The sequence below is a fragment of the Macaca thibetana genome, chromosome 17 (genome assembly GCF_024542745.1).
Source record: "Macaca thibetana thibetana isolate TM-01 chromosome 17, ASM2454274v1, whole genome shotgun sequence".
In the NCBI taxonomy this organism is placed as follows: domain Eukaryota; kingdom Metazoa; phylum Chordata; class Mammalia; order Primates; family Cercopithecidae; genus Macaca; species Macaca thibetana.
The window spans coordinates 31,030,816-31,055,399 of record NC_065594.1 but is presented as its reverse complement, the minus strand read 5'-3'; the positions used below and the strand labels follow the sequence as shown (position 1 = coordinate 31,055,399).

Genomic DNA, 24,584 nt, shown 5'->3' with positions numbered 1-24,584 from the left:
AAATTAGGGCTATCTGCCTTCGGGCCTAGGAGAAAATCCAAGACCCAGGAACCGCCTACTCCTCCTTCAATACAATAAGACAAGGCACTAAAGAGCCGTACTCTGATTTTGTAGCAAGGCTTCAAGATGCTGCTCAAAAGTCAGTTACCGATGAGAATGCCCATAAGGTCATAGTGGAGTTGATGGCATATGAAAACGCCAATCCTGAGTGTCAATCAGCCATTAAGCCATTAAAAGGAGGGGTCCCGGCAGGATCAGATGTAATCTCAGAGTACATAAAAGCCTGTGATGGAATTGGAGGAGCTATGCATAAAGCTATGCTTATGGCTCAAGCAATCACAGGAGTTGCTTTAGGAGGACAAGTTAGAACATTTGGGGGGAAATGTTATAATTGTGGTCAAATTGGTCATCTAAAAAAGAATTGCCCAGTCTCAAATAAACAAAATATAACTACTCAAGCTACTGAAAGGACACAAAGATAGATGTGTACCCGCCCCCCCCGCTACACCCTTTGTTCTGCTCTCTAATCTTTGCACATACCAGAGATTTCGTAAGTTCTGTGAGTACCTGTTTTTCTGCACGTACCAGAGATTTTGTTTTGCACATACCAGAGATTTCGTCAGTTCTGTGAGTACCTGTTTTTCTGCACGTACCAGAGATTTTGTAAGTTTTGAGGCAAGGTCACAAGACGTGTTTAAGTAAGATAAACTCTTGCTGCCATAAACCTGCTCTCCCGCCTCAAAGGTTGAACCGAAATATCAGAAATGGCGGGAACCAATCATAGTTAGCCAAATCGCCTTGTTCAAACACTAGCCAATCATATATCTGATTTGTATAATAACTCTATGCCCACTTTTCTTAGACTATATAACACTGCTCGGAGCTCAGTGGGGGAGCTCTCCTGCCCATCTCGTTTCGCGAGCGAGGGAGAGTTCCAGGTTCGAACCTGTAATAAAGATCCTTGCTGCTTAGCTTTGACTCTGGACTCTGGTGGTCTTCTTCGGGGAATAAACGGTCTGGGCATAACACTACTACAACAACAGATAAAGAGCTACCTGGCCTATGTCCAAGATGTAAAAAAGGAAAACATTGGGCTCATCAATGTTGTTCTAAATTTGATAAAAATGGGCAACCACTGTCGGGAAACGACAGGAGGAGCCAGCCTCAGGCCCCGCAACAAACTGGGGCATTCCCAATTCAGCCCTTTGTTCCTCAGGGTTTTCAGGGACAACAACCCCCATTGTCACAAGTGCCTCAGGGAATAAGCCAGTTATCACAATACAGCAATTATCCCCCACCACAAGCGGCAGTGCAGCAGTAGATTTACGTACTACACAAGCAGTCTCTCTGCTTCCAGGGGAGCCCCCACAAAAAAATCCCCACAGGGGTATATGGCCCATTGCCTGAGGGGACTGCAGGACTAATATTAGGAAGATTAAGTTTAAATCTAAAGGGAGTTCAAATTCATACTGGTGTGGTTGATTCAGACTATAAAAGCGAAATTCGATTGGTTATTAGCTCCTCAATTCCTTGGAGTGCCAGTCCAGGAGACAGGATTGCTCAATTATTACTCCTCCCTTATATTAAAGTTGGAAACAGTGAGATAAAAAGAACAGGAGCGTTCGGAAGCACTGATCCAGCAGAAAAGGCTGCATATTGGGCAAGTGAGGTCTCTTGAGAGCAGATCTGTGTGTAAGGCCATTAATCAAGGAAAACAGTTTGAAGGGTTGGTAGACACTGGAGCAGATGTCTCTGTCATTGCTTTAAATCAGTGGCCAAAAAATTGGCCTAAACAAAAGGCTGTTACAGGACTTGTCGGCATAGGCACAGCTTCAGAACTGTATCAAAGTACTATGATTTTACATTGTTCAGGGCCAGATGATCAAGAAAGTACTGTTCAGCCAATGATTATTTCAATTCCTGTTAATCTATGGGGTCGAGATTTGTTACAACAATGGGGTGCAAAAATCATTACGCCCGCTCCATTATACAGCTCCACGAGTCAAAAAATCATGACTAAGATGGGATATATACCAGGAAAGGGACTAGGAAAAAATGAAAATGGCATTAAAGTCCCAACTGAGACTGAGGGAAATCAAGAAAGAAAAGGAATGGGGTATCCTTTTTAGGGGCGGCCACTGTAGAGCCTCCTAAACCCATTCCATTAACTTGGAGAACAGAAAAAACAGTATGGGTAAATCAGTGGCCGCTACCGAAGCAAAAACTGGAGGCTTTACATTTATTAGCAAAGTAACAGTTAGAAAAGGGACACATTGAGCCTTCATTCTCGCCCTGGAATTCTCCTGTGTTTGTAATTCAGAAAAAATCCGGCAGATAGCGTGTGTTAACTGACTTAAGAGCCATAAATGCCATAATTCAACCCACGGGGCCTCTTCAACCCGGATTGCCCTGCCCAGCCATGATTCCAAAAGACTGGCCTTTAATTATAATTGATCTGAAAGATTTTTTTTTTTTACCATTCCTCTGGCAGAGCAGGATTGTGAAAAATCTGCCTTTAGTATACCAGCCACAAATAATAAAGAACAAGCCACCAGGTTTCAGTGGAAAGTGTCACCTCAGGGAATGCTTAATAGTCCAACTATTTGTCGGACTTTCATAGGTCAAGCTCTTCAACCAGTTGAAGACAAATTTTCAGACTGTTATATCATTCACTATATTGATGATATTTTATGTGCTGCACAAACAAGAGACAAATTAATTGACTGTTACACATTTCTGCAAGCAGAAGTTGACAACGCAGGCCTCACAATAGCATCTGATAAGATTCAAACCTCTACTCCTTTTCATTATTCAGGGATGCAGACAGAAAATAGAAAAATTAAGCCACAAAAAATAGAAATAAGAAAAGACACATTAAAAACATTAAGTGACTTTCAGAAATTTCTAGGTGATATTAATTGGATTCGGCCAACTCTAGGCATTCCTACTTATGCCATGTCAAATTTGTTCTCTATCCTAAGAGGAGACCCAGACTTAAATAGTAAAAGAATATTAACCCCAGAGGCAACAAAAGAAATTAAATTAGTGGAAGAAAAGATTCAGTCAGTGCAAATAAATAGAATAGACCCCTTAGCCCCACTCCAACTTTTGATTTTTGCTACTGCACATTCTCCAACAGGCATCATTATTCAAAATGCTAATCTTGTGGAGTGGTCATTCCTTCCTCACAGTACAATTAAGACTTTTACATTGTACTTGGATCAAATAGCTACATTAATTGGTCAGGCAAGATTACGAATAATAAAATTGGAAATTACCTAGACAAAATAGTCGTTCCTTTAACCAAGGAACAAGTTAGACAAGCCTTTATCAATTCTGGTGCATGGCAGATTGGTCTTGCTGATTTTGTGGGAATGACTGATAATCATTACCCAAAACCAAAAATCTTCCGGTTTTTAAAATTGACTACTTGGATTTTACCTAAAATTACCAGACATGAACCTTTAGAAAATGCTCTGACAGTATTTACTGATGGTTCCAGCAATGGAAAAGCAGCTTACACAGGGTCAAATGAGCAAGTAATCAAAACTCAGTATCAATCGGCTCAAATAGCAGAGTTGGTTGCAGTCACTACAGTGTTACAAGATTTTAATCAACCTGTTAATATTGTATCAGATTCTGCGTATGTAGTACAGGCTACAAGGAATGTTGAGACAGCTCTAATTAAATATAGCATGGATGATCAGTTAAACTAGCTATTCAATTTATTACAACAAACTGTAAGAAAAAGGAATTTCCCATTTTATATTACTCATATTTGAGCACACACTAATTTACCAGGACCTTTAACTAAAGCAAATGAACAAGCTGACTTACTGGTATCCTCTGCATTCATAAAAGCACAAGAACTTCATGCTTTTGTTGGAACCGAACTGTCGATTCCCTCCTGGGCAGGGGTCGCCGCGAAGGACCACCGACACAAGATTCACAGCAGAGAGTTATTTATTGCTAGCGCGCTAGGGTCCCAAGCTCTAAGTTGGCCCTGGGACCCCGAGTGCTTGTAACAGGTTGTTTATATAGGCAAACACAAGTTCAAACACAGCTTAAGGCGCGAAATTCAAACAAAGCTTTAGGCGCGTGGTAATTGGGTCTAGCTATGGCCTGAGCAAGGTGTCTTGTTCTAATTGGTTAGAGCAGGACCTTATGAGGTTTTTTTTTCTTGGAGTTGCTGATTCCGGGAACTTCGAGGCAGGGTGGGACCCCCGGAATTGGCAGGGTGGGACCCCATGGGGTTGTTTCCTGGAATTGGCAGGGTGGGACCCTATCAGGGTGGGACCCTATCCAGGCAGGGTGGGACCCTATCCAGAGCCACCTGGTGTTAATTTTTTCTATGTGAGGCCTAGTTTCTAAGTTTTATGAGGCCTAGTTTCATTCCCTCCTCTTTTTGTGTCAGAGGCTCAATCTTGAGCCTCTTCTTCAGTCCTGAGGGTCTGGTATTGTTGGGTCAGAACCATAGCATGTACTATGTTTAATCTATTTTTAATAAGGGTGAGTAAGCGGTTGAGTATGCATGGCCCGAAAGTCAGGATGAGCATAAGCAGGATGAGGGGTCCTAAGATGGTGGAGATTAGGGTGCTAAGCCAAGGGGATTGGTTGTACCAATTTTCAAACCAATTTTGCTGAGATTCTCTCTCTTTTTTTCTCTTGTCTAATCTTTCTCTTAGTTTTGCCATAGAATCTTTAACAACTCCTGAATGATCTGCATAAAAACAACATTGCTCTTTCAGGGCTGCACAGAGCCCGCCCTCTTTCAGAAAGACAATTTCTAGTCCTCGTCGGTTTTGCAATACAACTTCAGACAGAGAAGTCAAGGACTCTTCAAGTTTTGTGATGGATTGTTCTATGGCTCTAAGGTCTTCATCTATGGCTACTCTAAGTTGTTGCAGATGATGGTTACCATGCACTAGGGCTGCTGTCCCGGTCCCAACTCCAGCCGCTACCCCAATTCCTAACATTACGGCGAGGGTGAGGGAGATGGGTTCTCTCTTTGGTCTAGTATGAGTTTTTTGCTCATACCGGAGATCAAAGGAGTCTCCAGAGTGATAGTATACTCGGGGAACAACTTGTACCAACACGCAATAGTGGGTGCCACTGCTAAAAACGGCTGTGGATATACAGGGGGTGAGCCCAGTGTTGCAAGCCCACCAGTCCGTCTCGGAGGGGACCAGATAGTGATTGGAGCTGGGTACTGTCAAGGTTACATTACAAAGATGCTGATGACTAGGGGGCACCTGGCCTATGCAGGTTCCTGACCCAGAAACTTCAGCCAGGGTTAGTTTTCTCTGTTGTTCCCATGCGCATCCAGTAGGATTGGCGGAGTTAGTGAAATTATTAGTGGAGGCAATGCCTTCATAGTAAGGGGGGCCTGTTGCCAGACATAGCCAGCAAGAGGATGTAAATTCTGGCTTTGTCTGGTTTAAAGCGAAGTAGGAGCCCTTTATGAGATTTAGGAGCCTGTCACCTATTCCCAGGTCAAGGGGCTCGCGGGTGACGGTTCGGGTGACGGTTTGGGCTGAAGGTGTGTATTTAGAGGAGGTGGAGATTAGAGGCGGGGAAGTGCTTTTAGGAGCTCTTGGTTGGGGCTCTCTTGGTGCAGGAACCAGGGGCTTCCTTGTTTCTGATAAAACTTGGTTTGGTCCTACTGCGACAGGGGCTGTGATAGGGTTGACTATTAATTTGATTTGGATGGGGATTCCATACAGTGGCTTTTGGTATAAATATAGGCCCCATATTAACCCGGATATCCAACGGTTATCAGATTTTGCTGCATCTTCAAACTTGATGCGGACCAGATTGCAAGTTTTTGAATATCGGGTTCTGGTGCAGCGCGCTGGACAAAGGACATGGTTATGTACCAGGGTTTCGTGGCCCATTTCCATTCTCCATCATTAGTAGTTATACAGGACCAACTAGCGCAAAACAGGGCATCTATTTCTCCACAAGTTTTCCTCATTTCTCCTGTCCTGAATCCGGGACAGGCATAGAACCCGTTCCGGCTTACGGACACCCTTCTAGCCTGTTTTCTCCATTCTCCCCCCCTTCCATGTCATCTATCTTTGCTATTTTGTCTAGGTTGAAATAGAGGTCAGGGAACCAAGTCCCTATAGGAGCAATTTTTGAGGTTTTATCTAAGACTTCATGAGTACTAAAATCAATCACCTGCCAGGTCAGGTTATATGGCCGGTGGGGGTTATTACTGCCAGCGACGCAGGGAAGGAGGGCTAGTAACAAGCAAGGGGCTAGATACGAGAGAGTCTTATCTTGAGCGGGTCCTCGGAGCGTCGGAGTCTCCATGTCTCAGGTGGTGTTGGTCCGGGCGTCCCTGGAGCAGCCTTGGCGTGGGATGCGTGGATCCAAGTGGAGATTCCGTCCACCTTTATGGCTGTGGGTGTGGTCAGGAGAACAATGTAGGGTCCTTTCCACCGAGGCTCTAGTCCTTGAGTGCGATGCCGTCTAACGTAGACAGAGTCTCCCACCTGGAAGGGGTGACTGGTCTGTGGATGTCCTGGTTGGTACAGTTCTGCCAAGGGGGCCCAGATTTGGGCCTGTACTGCTTGGAGTCCTTTTAGCCGGGCCTGTAGGTCAGTCTTAGGATCGGAGGGGGAGAAGGAATTAAGCAAGGTTGACAAAGGGGGAGGTCCTCCGTAGAGGATTTCATATGGAGTGAGCCCAAAACGGTTAGGTGTATTCCGGGCCCTTAACAGAGCTAAGGATAGGAGGCGTCTCCAATCTTTTAAACCAGTCTCTAAGGTCAATTTAGTAAGGGTCTCTTTTATTGTTCTATTCATTCTTTCTACCTGTCCTGAGCTCTGGGGTCTATAGGCACAATGTAATTTCCAATTAATCCCCAATATCCTGGCGAGCCCCTGACTTACCTGAGAAACGAAGGCCGGCCCGTTATCTGACCCAATTACCTTGGGAAGTCCGAATCTAGGAAAGATTTCTTCCAAAATTTTCTTGGCTACTATGTGTGCCGTTTCTTGCCGGGTGGGGTAGGCTTCTACCCATCCTGAAAAGGTATCTACAAACACCAGTAAGTACTTATATCCAGCATAGTGAGGTTTTACTTCAGTGAAGTCTATTTCCCAATAGACTCCTGGGCGGTTACCACGAGTTCGTTTTCCTTCTGGCACTCGGGTAGCCCCAGCGTTTACCTGCTGACAGACCTTACAGGCAGATGTCACTTGTTCTACGAGGGTACTTGCCTTTGGGATTAGAAAGTCAGTTTTTTCAATCAGTAATTTTAGCTTTCGATTACTCAAGTGTGTCCAGGCATGCATCTGCTGGATCATTGCCAGGGCCTCCTTTTGGGGAAGGACTATTTTCCCTCCTTTTTCCCAGTTTTTAGTGTCTTTGTTTTCTATAGCCCCTATGGCCTTTGCTTCTTCCTGGTCTTCTGGGGTATAAGTATGTTCAATAGTTATGTGGCTGGTTTCGTCAGGTTCTGTGGCTAGGGTCAGTACTTCCGCCATGGCGGCTTGCCTGGCTACTTGGTCAGCCTGTCTGTTTCCTACTGCGACTGGATCCTGTCCTTTCTGATGCCCGGGGCAGTGAATTATAGCCACTTCTTGAGGAAGAAAAAGGGCTTTCAATAAGGCAATTATTTCAGCTTTGTTCTTGATTTCCTTTCCTTCTGAGGTTAGGAGACCTCTTCTTTCATAGATACTTTCATGAGTATGAGCCGTTGCAAAGGCATACCGGCTATCAGTATAAATGTTAGCTTTCTTTCCCTTTGACAGCTCTAGGGCCTTGGTTAGTGCTATTAACTCAGCCTTCTGTGCAGACGTGCCAGGAGGTAGTGATTGTGCCCAAATGATGTTGTGGCCATCTACTACCGCCGCTCCCGCCCTCCGGGTACCTGAGTCAAGGTAACTGCTGCCGTCTGTGTACCAGGTGTGATCCGCGTCTGGGAGTTCTTGGTCTTTAAGGTCTTCCCGTGTTCCATGGGTCTCAGCCAGTACTTGCCGACAATCGTGTGGGCTTGGTTGGTCTTCCGGTACCGGCAGCAGCGTAGCAGGGTTTAGGGTGACCGGAGGGCCAAACTGGACGCGGTCCGTGTCCAGTAGGAGGGCCTGGTAGTGGGTTAGGCGTGCGTTGGTTATCCACCGGTCCGGGGGCTGCCGCACTATGGCCTCTAGAGCATGTGGGGTAATAATAGTCAGTCGCTGCCCAAGGGTTAACTTAGCAGAGTCCTTGACCAGCATAGCGGTGGCTGCCATGATACGGAGACATGGGGGCCAGCCGGCCGCCACAGGGTCTAGCTTCTTAGACAGGTATGCTACCGGTCTTTTCCAAGGCCCTAATTTTTGGGTCAAGACCCCTTTGGCAATTCCTTGCCTTTCGTCTAGGAAGAGGGTAAAGGGCTTTGAGGTGTCCGGTAACCCAAGGGCCGGGGCAGACAAGAGTGCTTGTTTTAGTGCCTCAAAAGCCAATTGATGCTCTGTCTGCCAGATGAAAGGGGTGCTCTCCTTGGTGAGTGCATAAAGGGGGGCGGCCAGTTCAGCAAAACCGGGTATCCACAAGCGACAGAACCCAGCAGTTCCCAAGAATTCACGTACCTCCCTGGGATTTCGTGGTGGTGGAAGGCGAGCCACTGTCTCTATGCGCCCAGGGGTGAGCCACCTTTTCCCTTCACTCAGGATATACCCCAGATATGTTACCTTGGTCTGACAGAGCTGTGCCTTCTTGGCGGATGCCCGGTATCCTTTTTCACCCAGTGCCTGGAGTAGATGCCTGGTACCTTGTATACAGATTTCCTTTGTAGGAGCAGCCAAGAGGAGGTCATCCACATACTGGAGTAGAGTCACGTCTGGATTTTGGGTCCGGAAGTCGGTCAGGTCTCGATGAAGAGCCTCATCGAAGAGAGTGGGAGAGTTCTTGAAACCTTGGGGAAGCCGGGTCCAGGTCAACTGGCTCGAAATTCCTTTCTCAGGATCCTTCCACTCAAAGGCAAAGAGTTCTTGGCTTTGAGGGGCCAGAGGTAAACAGAAGAAAGCATCTTTTAAATCTAATACTGTATACCAGTTATAGCCTGGTTTTAAGGTGCTGAGTAAGTTGTAAGGATTGGGGACCGTGGGATGGATGTCCATTGTTCTTTTGTTGATTTCTCAAGTCTTGGACAGGCCTGTAATCCTGAGTACCAGGCTTTTTTACTGGCAGAAGAGGAGTGTTCCAGGGTGAGTGACAAGGTCGCAACACTCCAAGTTCTAGAAATTTGTTAATGTGCTGCCGAATTCCTATATGAGCCTCTCGGCTCATGGGATATTGCTTGATAGACACGGGCACCGCCGTGGGCTTTAGATCAATTATGATTGGGGCTTGATACTTAGCTAGCCCGAGTCCTCCCGTTTCCGCCCAAGCTTGGGGAAAATCTTGCAACCAAATATCAGGGAGGCTAGTGATAACCGGAGCGTCGAAAAGCCGATGCTCATCTTGCAGAGACACAGTTAAGATTTGGATGGGCTGACCATCCCGATTTAATACCTGGGCCCCTGTCTCGGAGAAATGGATTTGGGCTCCGAGCTTGGTCAGAAGATCTCGCCCTAGGAGGGGGTAGGGGCATTCAGGTACCACCAAGAAGGAATGTGTCACCATTCCTTGTCCAAGATTAACTGTCCGGTGGTTAGTCCACTTGTGCAATTTTCCCCCTGTTGCCCCTTGGACCCAGGATGTGCGGGAAGACAGGGGCCCGTCTGCCTTTGTCAAAACTGAATGTTGGGCGCCTGTGTCCACCAAGAAGGTGGTGGGTTGCCCCCCTACAGAGAGAGTTAGCCGGGGCTCGGGGGGGGCTCCAGAGCCTTGACACCCCTATTCGCTATCTTCACCTAGGGTGAGGACAGCGGCAGGTTTCTTTTGGTCTTTAGGACGCTTGGGGCAATCTTTAATCCAATGTCCCCGTTCTTTGCAGTAGGCACACTGGTCTTTTTCCACTTTTGGCCGCCTTCGCTTTTCTCCCTCTCTCCCTGGTCCTTTCTCTTTCACAACTGCCGCCAGGATTTTTGTTAAATGCTTATTTCTCACTCGGTCCCTACGATCCTCTCGCTCCATCTGTTCCTTTGCTAACCTGGCTTCCCTTTCCTCAGGGGTTTCTCTCTTATTATATACTTTTTCTGCCTCCCTAACCAATTCCTGTAATCCATAGGTTTGGATTCCATCTAGCCTTTGGAGTTTTCCTTTTATATCTAATGCAGCTTGGTCTATGAATGCCATAGCTACGGTAGCCTTATGTTCTAGGGCCTCTGGATCGAATGGGGTATACATTCGGAATCCTTCCAGAAGCCTTTCCATGAAGGCTGCCGGGCTTTCATCCCTTTCCTGAGTTATGGTCCTTACCTTGGCCAAATTTGTGGGGCGCTTTCCTGCCCCTTTGAGACCCGCCAACAGAGCCTGGCGATAGATTCGGAGACTCTCCCTACCTGGTGCCGTTTCATAGTCCCAGTCTGGGCGGGTGAGGGGGGGAAATCCCTCGTCTATTTCATTGGGAAGTTGGGTTGGGAGGCCTCCTGGTCCTGGCACATTTTTCCGGGCCTCCAGGAGGACTCGCTGCCTTTCTTCAGTGGTTAGGAGGACCTGCAAAAGTTGCTGGCAATCATCCCAAGTGGGCTGGTGAGTGAGGAGAATGGATTCTATTAACGAGGTTAGGGCCTGGGGGTCTTGGGAAAAGGAAGGGTTATGGGTTTTCCAGTTATAGAGGTCAGAGGCAGAGAAGGGCCAGTACTGGACCGTGCGATTGACAGTACGGAGGGGAAAAAGGGAGGATTGCCAAGTAGAAGGGCCCTCTGGGTCCTCAGTCCGCCGCAAGCGGAGACGAGGAGGTGTCGGCGTCGGCGTCCGAGGGGTGAGTTTGGGCGGGGCTGGAGAAGGAGACGGGGTGGAGGGAGGGGCCGAGGGAGAAGTTGGAGAAAGGGTAGGGGCCGAGGTGGTAGAGGAAAGAGCTGGGGACAAGACAGGGGGCAAGGGTGAAGCGTAAGGTGGAGGTCCCAGAAGGGGGTTCTGAGGTGGAGGAGGCAGGGGGTCAAGAAGGAGGAGATCCCTCTGGGGTTCATCTGGGAGGACTGGCCTAGGCGGGTCTGGATTCCGATTCTTTGGGGCTTCTAAGGCAAGGAGGGTAGATTGGGATGGGGAAGGGGGATGGAGGAAGGGTTTCACCCAAGAGGGAGGATTTCGGACCAGATCCTCCCAAATAATTATGTAGGCCACCTGGTCCGGGTGTCCGAGTGGCCCAGGATCCATCACTTTTGCTTTAACCTGCAAGATAATTGAGAGGTTAAATGTTCCGTCCCGGGGCCACTCCCCATGGAGGGTTGGCCATTCGGACGAGCAGAATGTTTTCCATCGTCCCTTACGGACTTCTACAGAGAGGTGGTGGGCTCGAGCCCGGACGTCAGGGAAGTGAGTCAGGGTTAGAGACAAAGGAGTCGTCAACGTCTGTCCCATTTCGTCCACATATAACAAGGACAAAACAAAAGAAACAAAAACAAAGACCAGACAAGTAAGGAGAAGCCGCGCGGCCAGAGAGTGGCGCCACAAGATCACAAAATATTCAGACGGCAGGGGCGGCCTGCCTACAGATTTGAAGAGGCTAACTGAGTCGTTAGCCTTCTCCCAGACTACCGCCAGGGCGTCCCCCAGGGTGCAAGTGGGAAGGTGCGGGACACGTCTGTCCCCCTTCCCCACTTAATTCAGAAGGAGTACTCCCCAGAGTTCAGAGTTAGCCGGCAAGACAGACAGAACAAAACAAAAGTACCTGGTAGGTCCGTTCAGTCAGCAGTCCGTGGCCCGGGCCAGATGGGTCTCCGCCGGATGGGTCGGGGGTCCTCGGACGACCCCACTTCCCGGCCAATGCACCAAATGTTGGAACCGAACTGTCGATTCCCTCCTGGGCAGGGGTCGCCGCGAAGGACCACCGACACAAGATTCACAGCAGAGAGTTATTTATTGCTAGCGCGCTAGGGTCCCAAGCTCTAAGTTGGCCCTGGGACCCCGAGTGCTTGTAACAGGTTGTTTATATAGGCAAACACAAGTTCAAACACAGCTTAAGGCGCGAAATTCAAACAAAGCTTTAGGCGCGTGGTAATTGGGTCTAGCTATGGCCTGAGCAAGGTGTCTTGTTCTAATTGGTTAGAGCAGGACCTTATGAGGTTTTTTTTTCTTGGAGTTGCTGATTCCGGGAACTTCGAGGCAGGGTGGGACCCCCGGAATTGGCAGGGTGGGACCCCATGGGGTTGTTTCCCGGAATTGGCAGGGTGGGACCCTATCAGGGTGGGACCCTATCCAGAGCCACCTGGTGTTAATTTTTTCTATGTGAGGCCTAGTTTCTAAGTTTTATGAGGCCTAGTTTCACTTTGACTCATGCAAATGCAGCAGGATTAAAAAACAAATTTGATGTCACATGGAAACAGGCAAAAGATATTGTACAACATTGCACCCAGTGTCAAGCCCTACACCTGCCCGCTCAAGAGGCAGGAGTTAATCCCAGAGGTCTGTGCCCTAATGCATTATGGCAAATGGATGTTACACATGTACCTTCATTTGGAAGATTATCATATGTTCATGTAACAGTTGATACTCACATTTCATATGGGCAACCTGCCAGACAGGAGAAAGTACTTCCCATGTTAAAAAAACATTTATTATCTTGTTTTGCTGTCATAGGAGTTCCAGAAAAAATTAAAACTGACAATAGACCAGGATATTGTAGTAAAGCTTTCCAAAAATTCTTAAATCAGTGGAAAATTACACATACAACAGGAATTCCCTATAATTCCCAAGGACAGGCCATAGTTGAAAGAACTAATAGAACTCTCAAAACTTGGTTAATTAAACAAAAAGAAGGGGGAGACAGTAACGAGTGTACCACTCCTCAGATGCAACTTAATGTAGCACTCTATACTTTGAATTTTCTAAACATTTATAGAAATCAGACTACTACTTCTGCAGAACATCTTACTGGTAAAAACAACAGCCCACATGAAGGAAAACTGAGTTAGTGGAAAGACAACAAAAATAAGACATGGGAAATAGGGAAGGTGATAACCTGGGGGAGAGGTTTTGCTTGTGTTTCACCAGGAGAAAATCAGCTTCCTATAGAACCCACTAGACATTCAAAGTTCTACAATGAACCCATCGGAGATGCAAAGAAAAGTGCCTCCACGGAGACGGAAACACCGCAATTAAGCACCATTGACTCACAAGATGAACAAAGTGGTGATATCAGAAGAACAGATGAAGTCGCCACCCACCAAGAAGGCAGAGCTGCCAACCTGGGCACAATTAAAGAAGCTGACCCCGTTAGCTGAAAAAAGCCTAGAGAACACAAAGGTGACACAAACCCCAGAGAATATGCTGCTTACAGCTTTAATGATTGTATCAACCGTGGTAAGTCTCCCCATGCCTGCAGGCGCAGCTGCAGCTAATTATACTTACTGGGCCTATGTGCCTTTCCTGCCCTTAATTCGGCCAGTCACATGGATGGATAATCCTGTTGAAGTATATGTTAACAATAGTGTATGGGTACCTGGTCCCACAGATGATCGTTGCCCTGCCAAACCGGAAGAAGAAGGAATGATGATAAATATTTCCACTGGGTATCGTTATCCTCCTATTTGCCTAGGGAGAGCACTGGGATGTTTAATGCCTGCAATCCAAAATTGGTTGGTAGAAGTACCTACTGTCAGTCCCACCAGTGATTCACTTATCACATGGTAAGCGGAATGTCACTCAAACCCCAGGTAAACTATTTACAAGACTTTTCCTATTGAAGATCATTAAAATTTAGGCCAAAAGGGAAACATTGCCCTAAGGAAATTTCCAAAGAATCAAAAGACAGAGAAGTTTTAGTTTGGGAAGAATGTGTGGCCAATAGTGCAGTGATATTACAAAACAATACATTTGGAACTGTTACAGATTGGGCCCCTCGAGGTCAATTCTACCACAATTGCACAGGACAAACTCAATCGTGTCCCAGTGCACAAGTGAGTGCAGTTGTTGATAGTGACTTAACAGAAAGTTTAGATGAACATAAGCACAAAAACTTACAGTCTTTCTACCCTTGGGAATGGGGAGAAAAAGGAATCGCTACTCTGAGACCAAAAATAATAAGTCCTGTTTCTGGTCCTGAACATCCAGAATTATGGAGGCTTACTGTGGCTTCATACCACCTTAGAATTTGGTCTGGAAATCAAAGTATAGAAACAAGACATCGTAAGCCATTTTATTCTATCAACGTAAATTCCCGTCTAACAGTTCCTTTACAAAGTTGTGTAAAGCCCCTTTATATGTTAGTTATAGGAAATATAGTTAGTAAACCAGACTCCCAAACTATAAACTGAAAATTGCAGATTGTTTACTTGCATTGATTCGACTTTTAATTGGCAGCACCGTATTCTGCTGGTAAGAGCAAGAGAAGGCATGTGGATCCCTGTATCCATGGACTGACCGTGGGAGGCCTCGCCATCCGTCCATATTTTGACTGAAGTATTTTTTTTTTTTTTTTTTTTTTTTTTTGAGACGGAGTCTCACGCTGTTGCCCAGGCTGGAGTGCAGTGGCGCGATCTCGGCTCACTGCAAGCTCCGCCTCCCGGGTTCCCGCCATTCTCCTGCCTCAGCCTCCTGAGTAGCTGGGACTACAGGCGCCCGCCACTGCGCCCGGCTAATTTTTTGTATTTTTAGTAGAGACGGGGTTTCACTGTGGTCTCGATCTCCTGACCTTGTGATCCGCCCGCCTCGGCCTCCCAAAGTGCTGGGATTACAGGCTTGAGCCACCGCGCCCGGCCTTGACTGAAGTATTAAAAGGTGTTTTGGCCGGGCGCGGTGGCTCAAGCCTGTAATCCCAGCACTTTGGGAGGCCGAGACGGGCAGATCACGAGGTCAGGAGATCGAGACCATCCTGGCTAACACAGTGAAACCCCGTCTCTACTAAAAAATACAAAAAACTAGCCGGGCGAGGTGGCGGGCGCCTGTAGTCCCAGCTACTCGGGAGGCTGAGGCAGGAGGATGGCGTAAACCCGGGAGGCGGAGCTTGCAGTGAGCCGAGATCCGGCCACTGCGCTCCAGCCTGGGCGACAGAGCAAGACTCTGTCTCAAAAAAAAAAAAAAAAAAAGGTGTTTTAAATAGATCCAAAAGATTCATTTTTACTTTAATTGCAGTGATTATGAGATTAATTGCAGACACAGCTACTGCCACTGTGGCAGGAGTTGCATTGCACTCTTCTGTTCAGACAGTAAGCTTTGTTAACAATTGGCAAAAGAATTCTACAAGATTGTGGAATTCACAATCTGGTAATGATCAAAAATTGGCAAATCAAATTAATGATCTTAGACAAACTGTCATTTGGATGGGAGATAGGCTCATGAGCTTGGAACATTGTTTCCAGTTACAGTGTGACTGGAATATGTCAGATTTTTGAATTACACCCTGAGTTTATAATGAGTCTGAACATCACTGGGACATGGTTAGACGCCATTTACAGAACAAATTTTTGAAGCCTCTCAAGCTCACTTATCCATTGTGCCTGGAGCTGAGGTGTTAGATCAGGTGGCAGAAAATCTGTATGGATTAAACCCCAAGACTTGGATTAAGTCTATTGGGGGCTCTACTGTAGTAAATTTTGGAATTATGTTTCTCTGTTTAATCGGCTTGTTTTTAGTGTGCCAGAACAGTCAAAGAATCCTGTGTCAAAATTGAGAGAATGAACAAGCCTTCATCGCCATGGCACATTTATATAAAAAGAAAGAGAGAGATGTTGCGGGAAGTCAGGGACCCCAAACGGAGGGACCGACTGAAGTCGTGGCAGAAGAACACAAATTGTGAAGATTTCATGAATATTTATTAGCTCCCCAAATTAATACCTTTATAATTTCTTACACCTGTCTTTACTGCAATCTCTGAACATGAATTGTGAAGATTTCATGGACACTTACCACTTCCACAATCAATACCCTGTGATTTCCTATGCCTGTCTTTAATCTCTTAATCCCGTCATCTTCGTAAGCTGAGGAGGATATATGCCACCTCAGGACCCTGTGATGATTGCGTTAACTGCACAAATTGAGCATGGGTGTTTGAACAATATGAAATCTGGGCATCTTGAAAAAAGAACAGGATAACAGCGATGCTCAGGGAACAAGGGAGGCAACCTTGAACTGACTGCCAGTGAGCCGGAGGCAACAGAGCCATATTTCTCTTCTTTCTTTGGCAAATAGGAGAAATATTGCTGAATTCTTTTTCTCAGCAAGGAACATCCCTGAGAAAGAGAATGCGCCCTGAGGGTAGGTCTATAGCCCTCCTAGGCTTATCAGGACAAGGAAATTCCCCACCTAATAAATTTTGGTCAGACAGGTTGTCTGCTCTCAAACCCTGTTTGCTGATAAGATGTTATCAATGACAATGTGTGCCAAAACTTCATTAGCAATTTTAATTTTGCCCCATCCTGTGGTCCTGTGATCTCGCCCTGCCTTCACTTGCTTTGTGATATTTTATTACCTTGTGAAGTATGTGATCTCTGTGTCAGTACCAGAAATGGAGGCAACTGCAGGAGTTGCTGATGGCCTCACAAATCTTAACCCTTGTCACTTGGGTTAAGACCATTGGAAATACTACTATTGTAAATTTCATATTAATCCTTGTGTGCCTGTTCTGTCTGTTGTTAGTCTGCAGGTATTCCCAGCAGTTCCGAAGAGACAGTGACCATCAAGAACGAGCCATGATGACGATGGCGGATTTGTTGAAAAGGGGGAAATGTGGGGAAAAGAAAGAGAGATCAGACTGTTAATGTGTCTATGTAGAAAGTAGTAGACATAAGAGACTCCATTTTGTTCTTTACTAAGAAAAATTCTTCTTCCTTGAAATGCTGTTAATCTAACCCTACCCCCAACCCTGTGCTTGCAGAGACATGTGCTGTATCTACTTAAGATTTAATGGATTTGGGGCTGTGCAGGATGTGCTTTGTTAAACAAGTGTCTGAAGGCAGCATGCTTGTTAAAAGTCATCACCATTCTCTAATCTCAAGTACCCAGGGACACAAACACTGCGGAAAGTGGCAGGGACCTCTGCCTAGAAAAGCCAGGTATTATCCAAGGTTTCTCCCCCTGTGAGAGTCTGAAATATGGCCTCATGGGAAAGGAAAGACCTGATCGTCCCCCAGCCCGACACCCTCAGCCTGACATCCCCCAGCCCAGCACCCCCCAGCGCGACACCCGTAAAGGGTCTGTGCTGAGGAGGATTAGTGAAAGAGGAAAGAAGGCCTCTTGGCAGTTGAGATAGACAAAGGCATCTGTCTCCTGCCCATCTGTCTGGAACATCTCGGTGTAAAACCCAATTGTATGTTCTATTTACTGAGATAGGAGAAAACCACCTTAGGGCTGGAGGTGGGACATGCTAGTGGCAATGCTGTTCTTTATGCACTGAAAATGTTTATGGAGATGTTTGCATATATGCACATTAAAGCACAGCACTTTTCCTTAAACTAATTCATGTCACAGAGATCTTTATTCATATGTCTTTCTGCTGACCTTCTCCCTACTATGACCCTATTGTCCTGCCACTTCCCCTTTTCCAAGATGGTAAAGATAACGATCAATAAATACTGAGGGAACTCAGAGACTGGTGCTGGTGTGGGTCCTCTGTATGCTGAGCGCCGGTCCCCTGGGCCCACTTTCCTTTCTCTATACTTTGTCTCTGTGTCTCTTTCTTTTCTCAAGTCTCTCGTTCCACGCCCACAGGTGTGGAGGGGCAGGCCACCCCTTCACAAAGTTCATTCATTCCATCATCACAAGTCTATAAAATGAGACAAGCTATATACCTCATTATTATTCAAATGATCAATAACAACAGTAGTTAGCATTTATTGACCAGTATTAGACACTGTAATAGTGCTTTATATGTATTGTCTCATCTTCACTCAATTTCCATTTTTCACTTTTAAGATGAGAAATTTGAGGCTTACAGGAACTTCTCACCATCACAAAGTCATCAGGTGGGAGAGCCAGCTTTTGAGGACTGGACAGTCGACCCAGAGTCCATGCTGTCAGCCTCCTCCACACAGCCATGTGCACATCAGGAAGTCTGTATTACTCAACAGCTCCCTCTACCATCCTCTAAAGAAACCCTGCACTCTCTTAGCAGGGCCTGTGAGACCCCTCAAGATCAGCCCTGCCTCCTTTGCTAGTCTCCTTCCTGTTACCTCTCCTCCTACCCTGACCGGAGCCCCTGCAGCTCCCAGACATGGCCATGCCTTCCCCTGCCTCCTTGCAATCCTATGGTATGTTCCCTTCTTCTTCCCTGCCTAACTCCTGCTCCTACTTCCAGGCTCAGCTCTTGCCCCAAGCTCCAGACCCTTTCCTGGTCCTCTGGGCTGGGTTCTGTGCCCATGCCCTACTGCTCCCAGCCCCCTCAGCCTGGCTCTGTGATTCTCCATGAACGAAATGAGGTGTGGCTTTTCATCTCCAAATTTCCGATGCTTAATTGGAACAGAGATTGACTGAATACTATGAATGATGGAGCACTTGGGAATTGGCCTTGTTTTACAAATTAAGACCCAGTGAGGAAAACAATCCCATTGTAAATAAGAGGGTTAGGGCTGGGCACAGTGGCTCACACCTGTAATCCCAGAACTTTGGGAGGCTGAGATGGGAGGATTCTTTGAGGCTAGGAATTTGAGAACAGCCCAGTCAATATAGTGAAACCCCCTTCTCTACAAACAAACACTCGAACAAAACAATGAAAAATTAGTCAGGCATGGTGGCATAGGCCTGTAGTCTCAGCTACTTAGGAGGCTGAGGTGGGAGGATCATTTGAGTCTGGGAGCTCGAGGCTGCAGTGAACTATGGTCATGCCACAGCACTCCAGCCTGGATGACAGAGCAAGACTTTGTGTCTTAAAAAAAATAAAAAAGGTCAGAATGTGGCCCATGGAAATCCTCAAAGGTACAATTGCATGAAGCTGAGAAGCAGCGACATGGAGCAGGGGTACTTGGAGCATCAACTGGCAGAACAAGATCTTTCCTCTCATTCCCACCCCAAGAGACCTTTCCGAATCATCCTGCTGGAAGCAGAGAGGCCAGGATTTCCCCCTCAGGTGTCTGACCCAGAGCCTGCATGCTAATCTCTAAGGCAATGGCATCTCAACTCTGCTGGGCCTTTATTTGTGTGTCCTTTCAATGGTTATATCTGCCTGTGTTTGCCCAGAATAACTAATTTAATGAAAGAATTTTTAAAAGATGTTTATAAATGGCTAAGTATCTAGTGATAGGTGCCATACAAATTTTTAGACACAAAGGGGCTACATTCAGATTATTTTTACTGGGGGAACCATTATTAATGTAATTATAAAATAGTACATCGTGGAAGTGTACACACAAGAGAGAAGAAGAGAGAGAGAGAGAAGCTGCATACACTTGCTATTTTACAAAAATGATGCAATCCAACAGTTTACAAAGATGATTCCTTCAGATAGATACTGACTAAAACTCACCAGGGGCAGGGCCTTGGGCCCAGCAAGGAGTTAGTCATGGTTCCCGGGCCTCAGCAGAGAACACTGAGTAAGATGCAAGTACTTGCCCTTGCTGGGCTTGATAGCTCACAACTGTAATCCCAGTGCTTTGGGAGGCCAAAGCCAAAGGCTTGCTTGAGACTAGGAGTTCAAGAGCAGCCTGGGCAACATGGCAAAAACCCATCTCTACAGAAAAACACAAAAATTAGCTGGGGGTGCTGGCGCATGCCTGTAGTCCCAGCCATTCAGGACACGGAGGTGAGAAGATCGCCTGGGCCCAGGAGATTGAGGCTGCAGTGAGCTGTGATCATGCCACTGCACTCAGGCCTGGGTGACACAGCAAGACTGTCTCAACAACAACAAAAAAGTATTTTCCCTTGAGGTTGGAGCCACAAGGACCATGAGTTTAGCAGGGGCTCCTGCCGGCTACTCCAAGCCACTCTCCCAGCACTCACTGCTGTCTTCTGCAGAATAAAATGCTTCCAGTTCCCCAAACGTGCTCTGCCGGTTCACACCTCTGTGCCTTTGCATGTTTCCTCTGACTGCGATGCTCAGTCTGTGCAGAGTGGACACGTGTCATGCTTTTTGGCTGCCTCGCATTGTTTGGAAACCCCGGCTATGTTCTGGGAACTTCCTAACACATGAGTGAGTCCTGCCTCTCCAAGGCAGACGCCAGAGATCCCCCTCAGCCAGGCTTCTATGCAGAGCAGGGTACGGGCACATGACCCAGCCTCCCTCCATCAGCTGCATCTACACGAGATACCAACTTAGAGATGAACAATCCAAGGCAGTGGCGCGGTGTGGAAGTGATGTATCAGGCAAAGCTGGTAAGGCAAGCGCCAGGCTTTAGAGGAGCAAAAGTTACCGGGCTGTGGCCCTGGTACAAGGAGGGGCAGCATCACAAACCATCACATCCAGAGCTCCAGAGGGGCAGCAGCAGTGGTTTCCACTGCAGGCCAGGTCTGCGGTGGGTATAGGGACTTGTTGCAGGAAGCTATTCACGGCATTCCACCTCCCCATCCAGCAAGCAGAAGAGTCACTCTATAACCTTTTAATCCTTTTAATCAATCTCTTGTGTGCTTCTGTTGATTACAACTAAGAGCCTGGCTGAGTTGCAACTCTCCTGGCCCCTGGAGTAGGTGATACACCAACCTACATTCATCCTCTTAACAAAGGGCCAGATGCCATTTCCGTTGGCATGGAGGTCTCCTGTGGGCCTCCCCTGAAACCTTCTATTCCATCCATCATTCATTCCCTCCGAGGATGCCCCCCTACCCACACGCCTCTTGCCGCATACCCCCCTGAATTATAGTTGCTTGTTTCTTCCTCCTCTGCTTGGACAATGATTTCTTTGAGGCTAGCCATTGGCTCTTTCACTTCTGCATTTCCAGCAGTTTGGGTTGACAGTATCCAGCACAGGAGAGGTGCTAAAGGGAAGTTTGTCATGGATAGGAAGGAATGCTCCAATTTGGCTTCTGAGAACCAGGAATCAGAAACAGGTGCTATGGGGCGGCTGCATCTAACATAGATCTCGGTGGATGGCAGAGACTTCAACAAGCAGAATTGGTTGGGATCATCCTGCCCATATTGATGTGTATTCTGCTTTTTAAAAATTATCATAACCCTCCACATTTTTCCATCTCCTTAATGTGCTGTAGGGGACATTCTCAGTTGCCTAATGACACTTCCCTCACCCTTCTTTTTTTCAGGTGTGGTCAGGTCGCAGGGAAGGTGGTCCCTTCCCACAGCCACAAGGAGATGAGTCCTCATTTCTCCAAACCAGGGGTTGACAAACTACAGCCTGCTAGCCAAATCTGGCCTGCGCCTGTGTTTGTATGGCCTCATACCATACAAAATGCTTTTTACACCTTTAATTCACTGGAAAAGGAACAAAAATATATGAAATTCAAATTTCAGTGTCCACAGTGACACTGGAACACAGGCACATGTATTTGTTTCTGGCGTCTCTAACTGCTTTGGCTCTACAACAGCAGAGCTGACTAGATGTGACAGGGACCCCATGCCCTGCAAAGCCTGAAATCTTTACTGGCTGGTCCTCTTCAGAAGAACGTTGCTGACCCTATTCTCAAGCGATCATGCTAACACCAGTCTCCTCTGAGTGTTGATTTTTGGGAGGAGTATGAGACCCATTTCTAGGCCAATGAAACACAAGGGGAAGCCTGACAGAGGGCTGCGGGAAAGACTGTTTTCTCTGATGACAGGAAGGTATGTGAGTGTGCTTCCTTCCTGCCTTTGGATGTTGTATGTGCAGATGTGATAGGCAGAGCTGTGGCAGCCATCTTGTAGTCATGAGGGAAAGGCTAAAAGACTTACAGAGAAGCTGCCCCAGATACTCTTGAGCTGTTAAATTAACCGGCTCTGGAACCTCCTACTTCTAGAATTTTAAAATTCTAGAATTAAAATTTCTAATCAGTAGCCAAGAACATTTAATGGGAACTAAAATTGCATAATCAAAAGGAAGTTTTCTTCTTTCTTATGTGTTTTTGTTCGTTTGTTTGTTTTTTCCAGATGGAGTTTCGCTCTTGTTGCCCAGGCTGGAGTGCAATGGTGCGATCTCAGCTCACTATAACCTTGGCCTCCCGGGTTCAAGCAATTCTCCTGCCTCAGCGTCCCATGGAGCTGGGATTACAGGCACCTGCCAACATGCCTGGCTAATTTTTTTGTATTTTTAGTAGAGACAGGGTTTCACCATGTTGGCCAGGTTGGTCTTGAACTCCTGAACTCAGGTGATCCACCAGCCTGGGCCTCCCAAAGTGCTGGGATTACAGGCGTGAGCCACCATGCCGGGCCCCTCTTCTTTCTTATTAACTAAAAATACATTTGAGTCAGAGATGTTTTATGCTCTTGATCTATTTGCAAACCCAATTAACTCACTTTGTTAAAACACGCCCCATGTGGTGTCAGGACCAGGGATACATTTTGTGCAATTATTTCTCCTTTTAGTGTCATTAACCAGTGCATTATGAAATTCTGTAAATAGCAAATGCTCGCTTTTCCATGCAGCCATTCTGTCTGTCCTCTCACCTCTGACGCACATCACACCTGCCACCCATCACAAGGCCAGCTGCATTGAAGTCTGACTTGTGCAATCCCCAGTGTAGCAACCAGTCACCTGGAGCAGAGAGGTCAGTGTGTTGACGTGTTTGCTGGTTGGAGCCTACATGTAAAATACTATTGAGTTGAGCTACCTCTATGGAGAGCAGTGATCCATGTCCCTAAAATGCTGTCCTCAAGAGGCCATAAGATCCCTAGGAAATTACACTCAGAACAAAGTTTGCAAGGACACTTTCTTGATTCAGTGCCAACCAGGTGATTTTGCAAACAGTTCTCTGAGCATCTGAGAGACAGGAAGCATTTTAACATCAATATCTTCCTTTCTCTCTTCCTAAAATAAAGACAGCAGAAAGAGCACTGTTGTGGGGGATTTTAAGCTGCCGAGGTGATTTTATAAAATACTGTGGAAGGAGATCTATCCCGGAAGAAAGAACTTCCAGTTCCTGCAGCTCTCTTGCTTTTAATAAGAATCTCTGTGAGGGAGCATCGCACAGTGTAGCGGCTGAGCGCCTGACCTTCTGAGTCGGACAGAACTTTATTGAGTCCCTGCTCTTTTTGTCGCACTGTGTAAGTTTGGGGAGTGACGTGGCCTCTCTAAGCCTTGATTTCTCCCTCATCCTCATTCTTCCTAGCCATTGGGCTAGGCAAGGGGACACAGCGAGTAAGTTGGACAGTGGACAAATGGATGAGAGTTTGTGCAAAAAAAGAGGTAACTTTGTAGATTAGGGATTAAAAATCTGAGCAAAATTCAGATTGTTTCTTATAGAACAAATTGAGGCTGACGGTTGCCCAGGGGAGGCATAGAGAGGAGAAACGTGGAAGGCTCGGCAGTGATGACAGTCTGGAACAGCCCTTGTGAGGACAGGAGAGGAAGGGGCTCAAGGAAGACAAGACAAAGCACTAGGCTGGGGCCCAATGGCTGGGGGAAAGTACCAAGCGCCCTGCACAGTGGATTCTTCTAACAGGCTGAGCACAGGGGGTTCAGAGGAGCCGGTAATGCAGTCATGCTGTAGCTGGGGTTTACGAAAGGTTAAGTGACTTACTAAAGGTCACACAGGGACATTTACACAAACATCCTGGCCCCAAGTCTAGGACTCTTTCTAATCTGTAACAGGGTCTATCCTTTATTTATTTATTTTTTTTTTTGAGACAGGGTCTTGGTCAGTCATTCAGGCTGGAGTGCAATGGTGTGAACACTGCACACTGCAGTGTCGACCTCCCAGGCTCAAGTGATCCTCCTGCATCGGCCTCCCAGTGTTGGGATTACACGCATGAGCCACCACACCCAGCCAAGTCTGTCCTTCCTTAATCAGAGTTCTTTTGAGTTTCATTTTCTTAAGCTGCAAAAGCCACTGGACCAGGTGATATTGCCAACCCCTCTAGGCTGCTGTAACTGTAGTTTTGGCTCCTGGATCTGCTTCCAATTAGTTACGTTCCCTGTCACTTTGGATAAGTCATCCCAGCTCCATGGCTTGTTTCTGGAACTCAATTATGGTCCAGAAGCCTGAGCTCTAAAGTGCTGGATCTGATGAGTGCCCATTTACCAGGCACTCTGATCCCATCATGGCATCTGCTACAGCCTGGGAGGTCTATTCAGGTGTGCATTCATGTTAAGCACTATTACCAATCAAATCACTTAAATTACATAGGTAATAATCCAACAGCGCATCCAAGCAAGGCTGAAAGTTGTAAAAGAAAGTTACACCATGTGTGTGCGTGCGTGTGTGTGTAAGAGACAAGATCTCTCTCTGTCACCCAGGCTGGAGTGCAACAGTGCCATCAGCTCACTATGGCCTCAAATTCCTGGCCTCAAGCAATCCTCCTGCCTTGGCCTCCCAAGTAGTTAGGACTATAGGCATGTGTCACCACGCCCTGTTTAAGGAAGAAAATTGTATTGAAAATGAAAATCAATACACAAAGGCTGAACCAAAGCAATGGAAAGGTGGTGGCTGCGTGTTATGTTGAGGGGCTGTCTCAAGTAGAACAAGACCCTTCTGAC

At 46.7% G+C, this 24,584-nt stretch overlaps 1 protein-coding gene and 1 pseudogene across 2 annotated transcripts; one reads left to right on the top strand and one right to left on the bottom strand.

Annotated features, from left to right (window-relative positions):
- Positions 1–6,060: 6,060 nt before the first annotated feature.
- LOC126940451 (uncharacterized) lies at positions 6,061–7,683 on the bottom strand. Of its 2 annotated transcripts, none has more exons than XM_050766364.1 (2): positions 6,897–7,683; positions 6,061–6,608 (listed from the first exon to the last, which is right to left on the bottom strand). In XM_050766364.1, the coding sequence occupies exons 1-2, from the start codon at positions 7,491–7,493 to the stop codon at positions 6,261–6,263; spliced, it is 945 nt and encodes a 314-aa protein (XP_050622321.1). In that variant the 5' UTR covers positions 7,494–7,683; the 3' UTR covers positions 6,061–6,260. The 2 variants fall into 2 exon arrangements, with proteins under 2 accessions (XP_050622321.1, XP_050622322.1); XM_050766365.1 differs by having other exon boundaries at positions 6,936–7,683.
- A 5,332-nt stretch (positions 7,684–13,015) lies between these two features.
- LOC126940471 (endogenous retrovirus group K member 19 Rec protein-like) lies at positions 13,016–16,728 on the top strand (annotated as a pseudogene).
- The last annotated feature ends 7,856 nt before the right edge of the window (positions 16,729–24,584 follow it).

Excerpts from the sequence above, each read along its gene's own strand:
- LOC126940451 (XM_050766364.1), bottom strand. The coding sequence starts at position 7,493 with ATGGCGGAAGTACTGACCCTAGCCACAGAACCTGACGAAACCAGCCAC. Across the intron at positions 6,609-6,896 it reads GGCCGGCCTTCGTTTCTCAG|ACTGACCTACAGGCCCGGCT; the intron begins GTAAGTCAGGGG and ends TCCGATCCTAAG.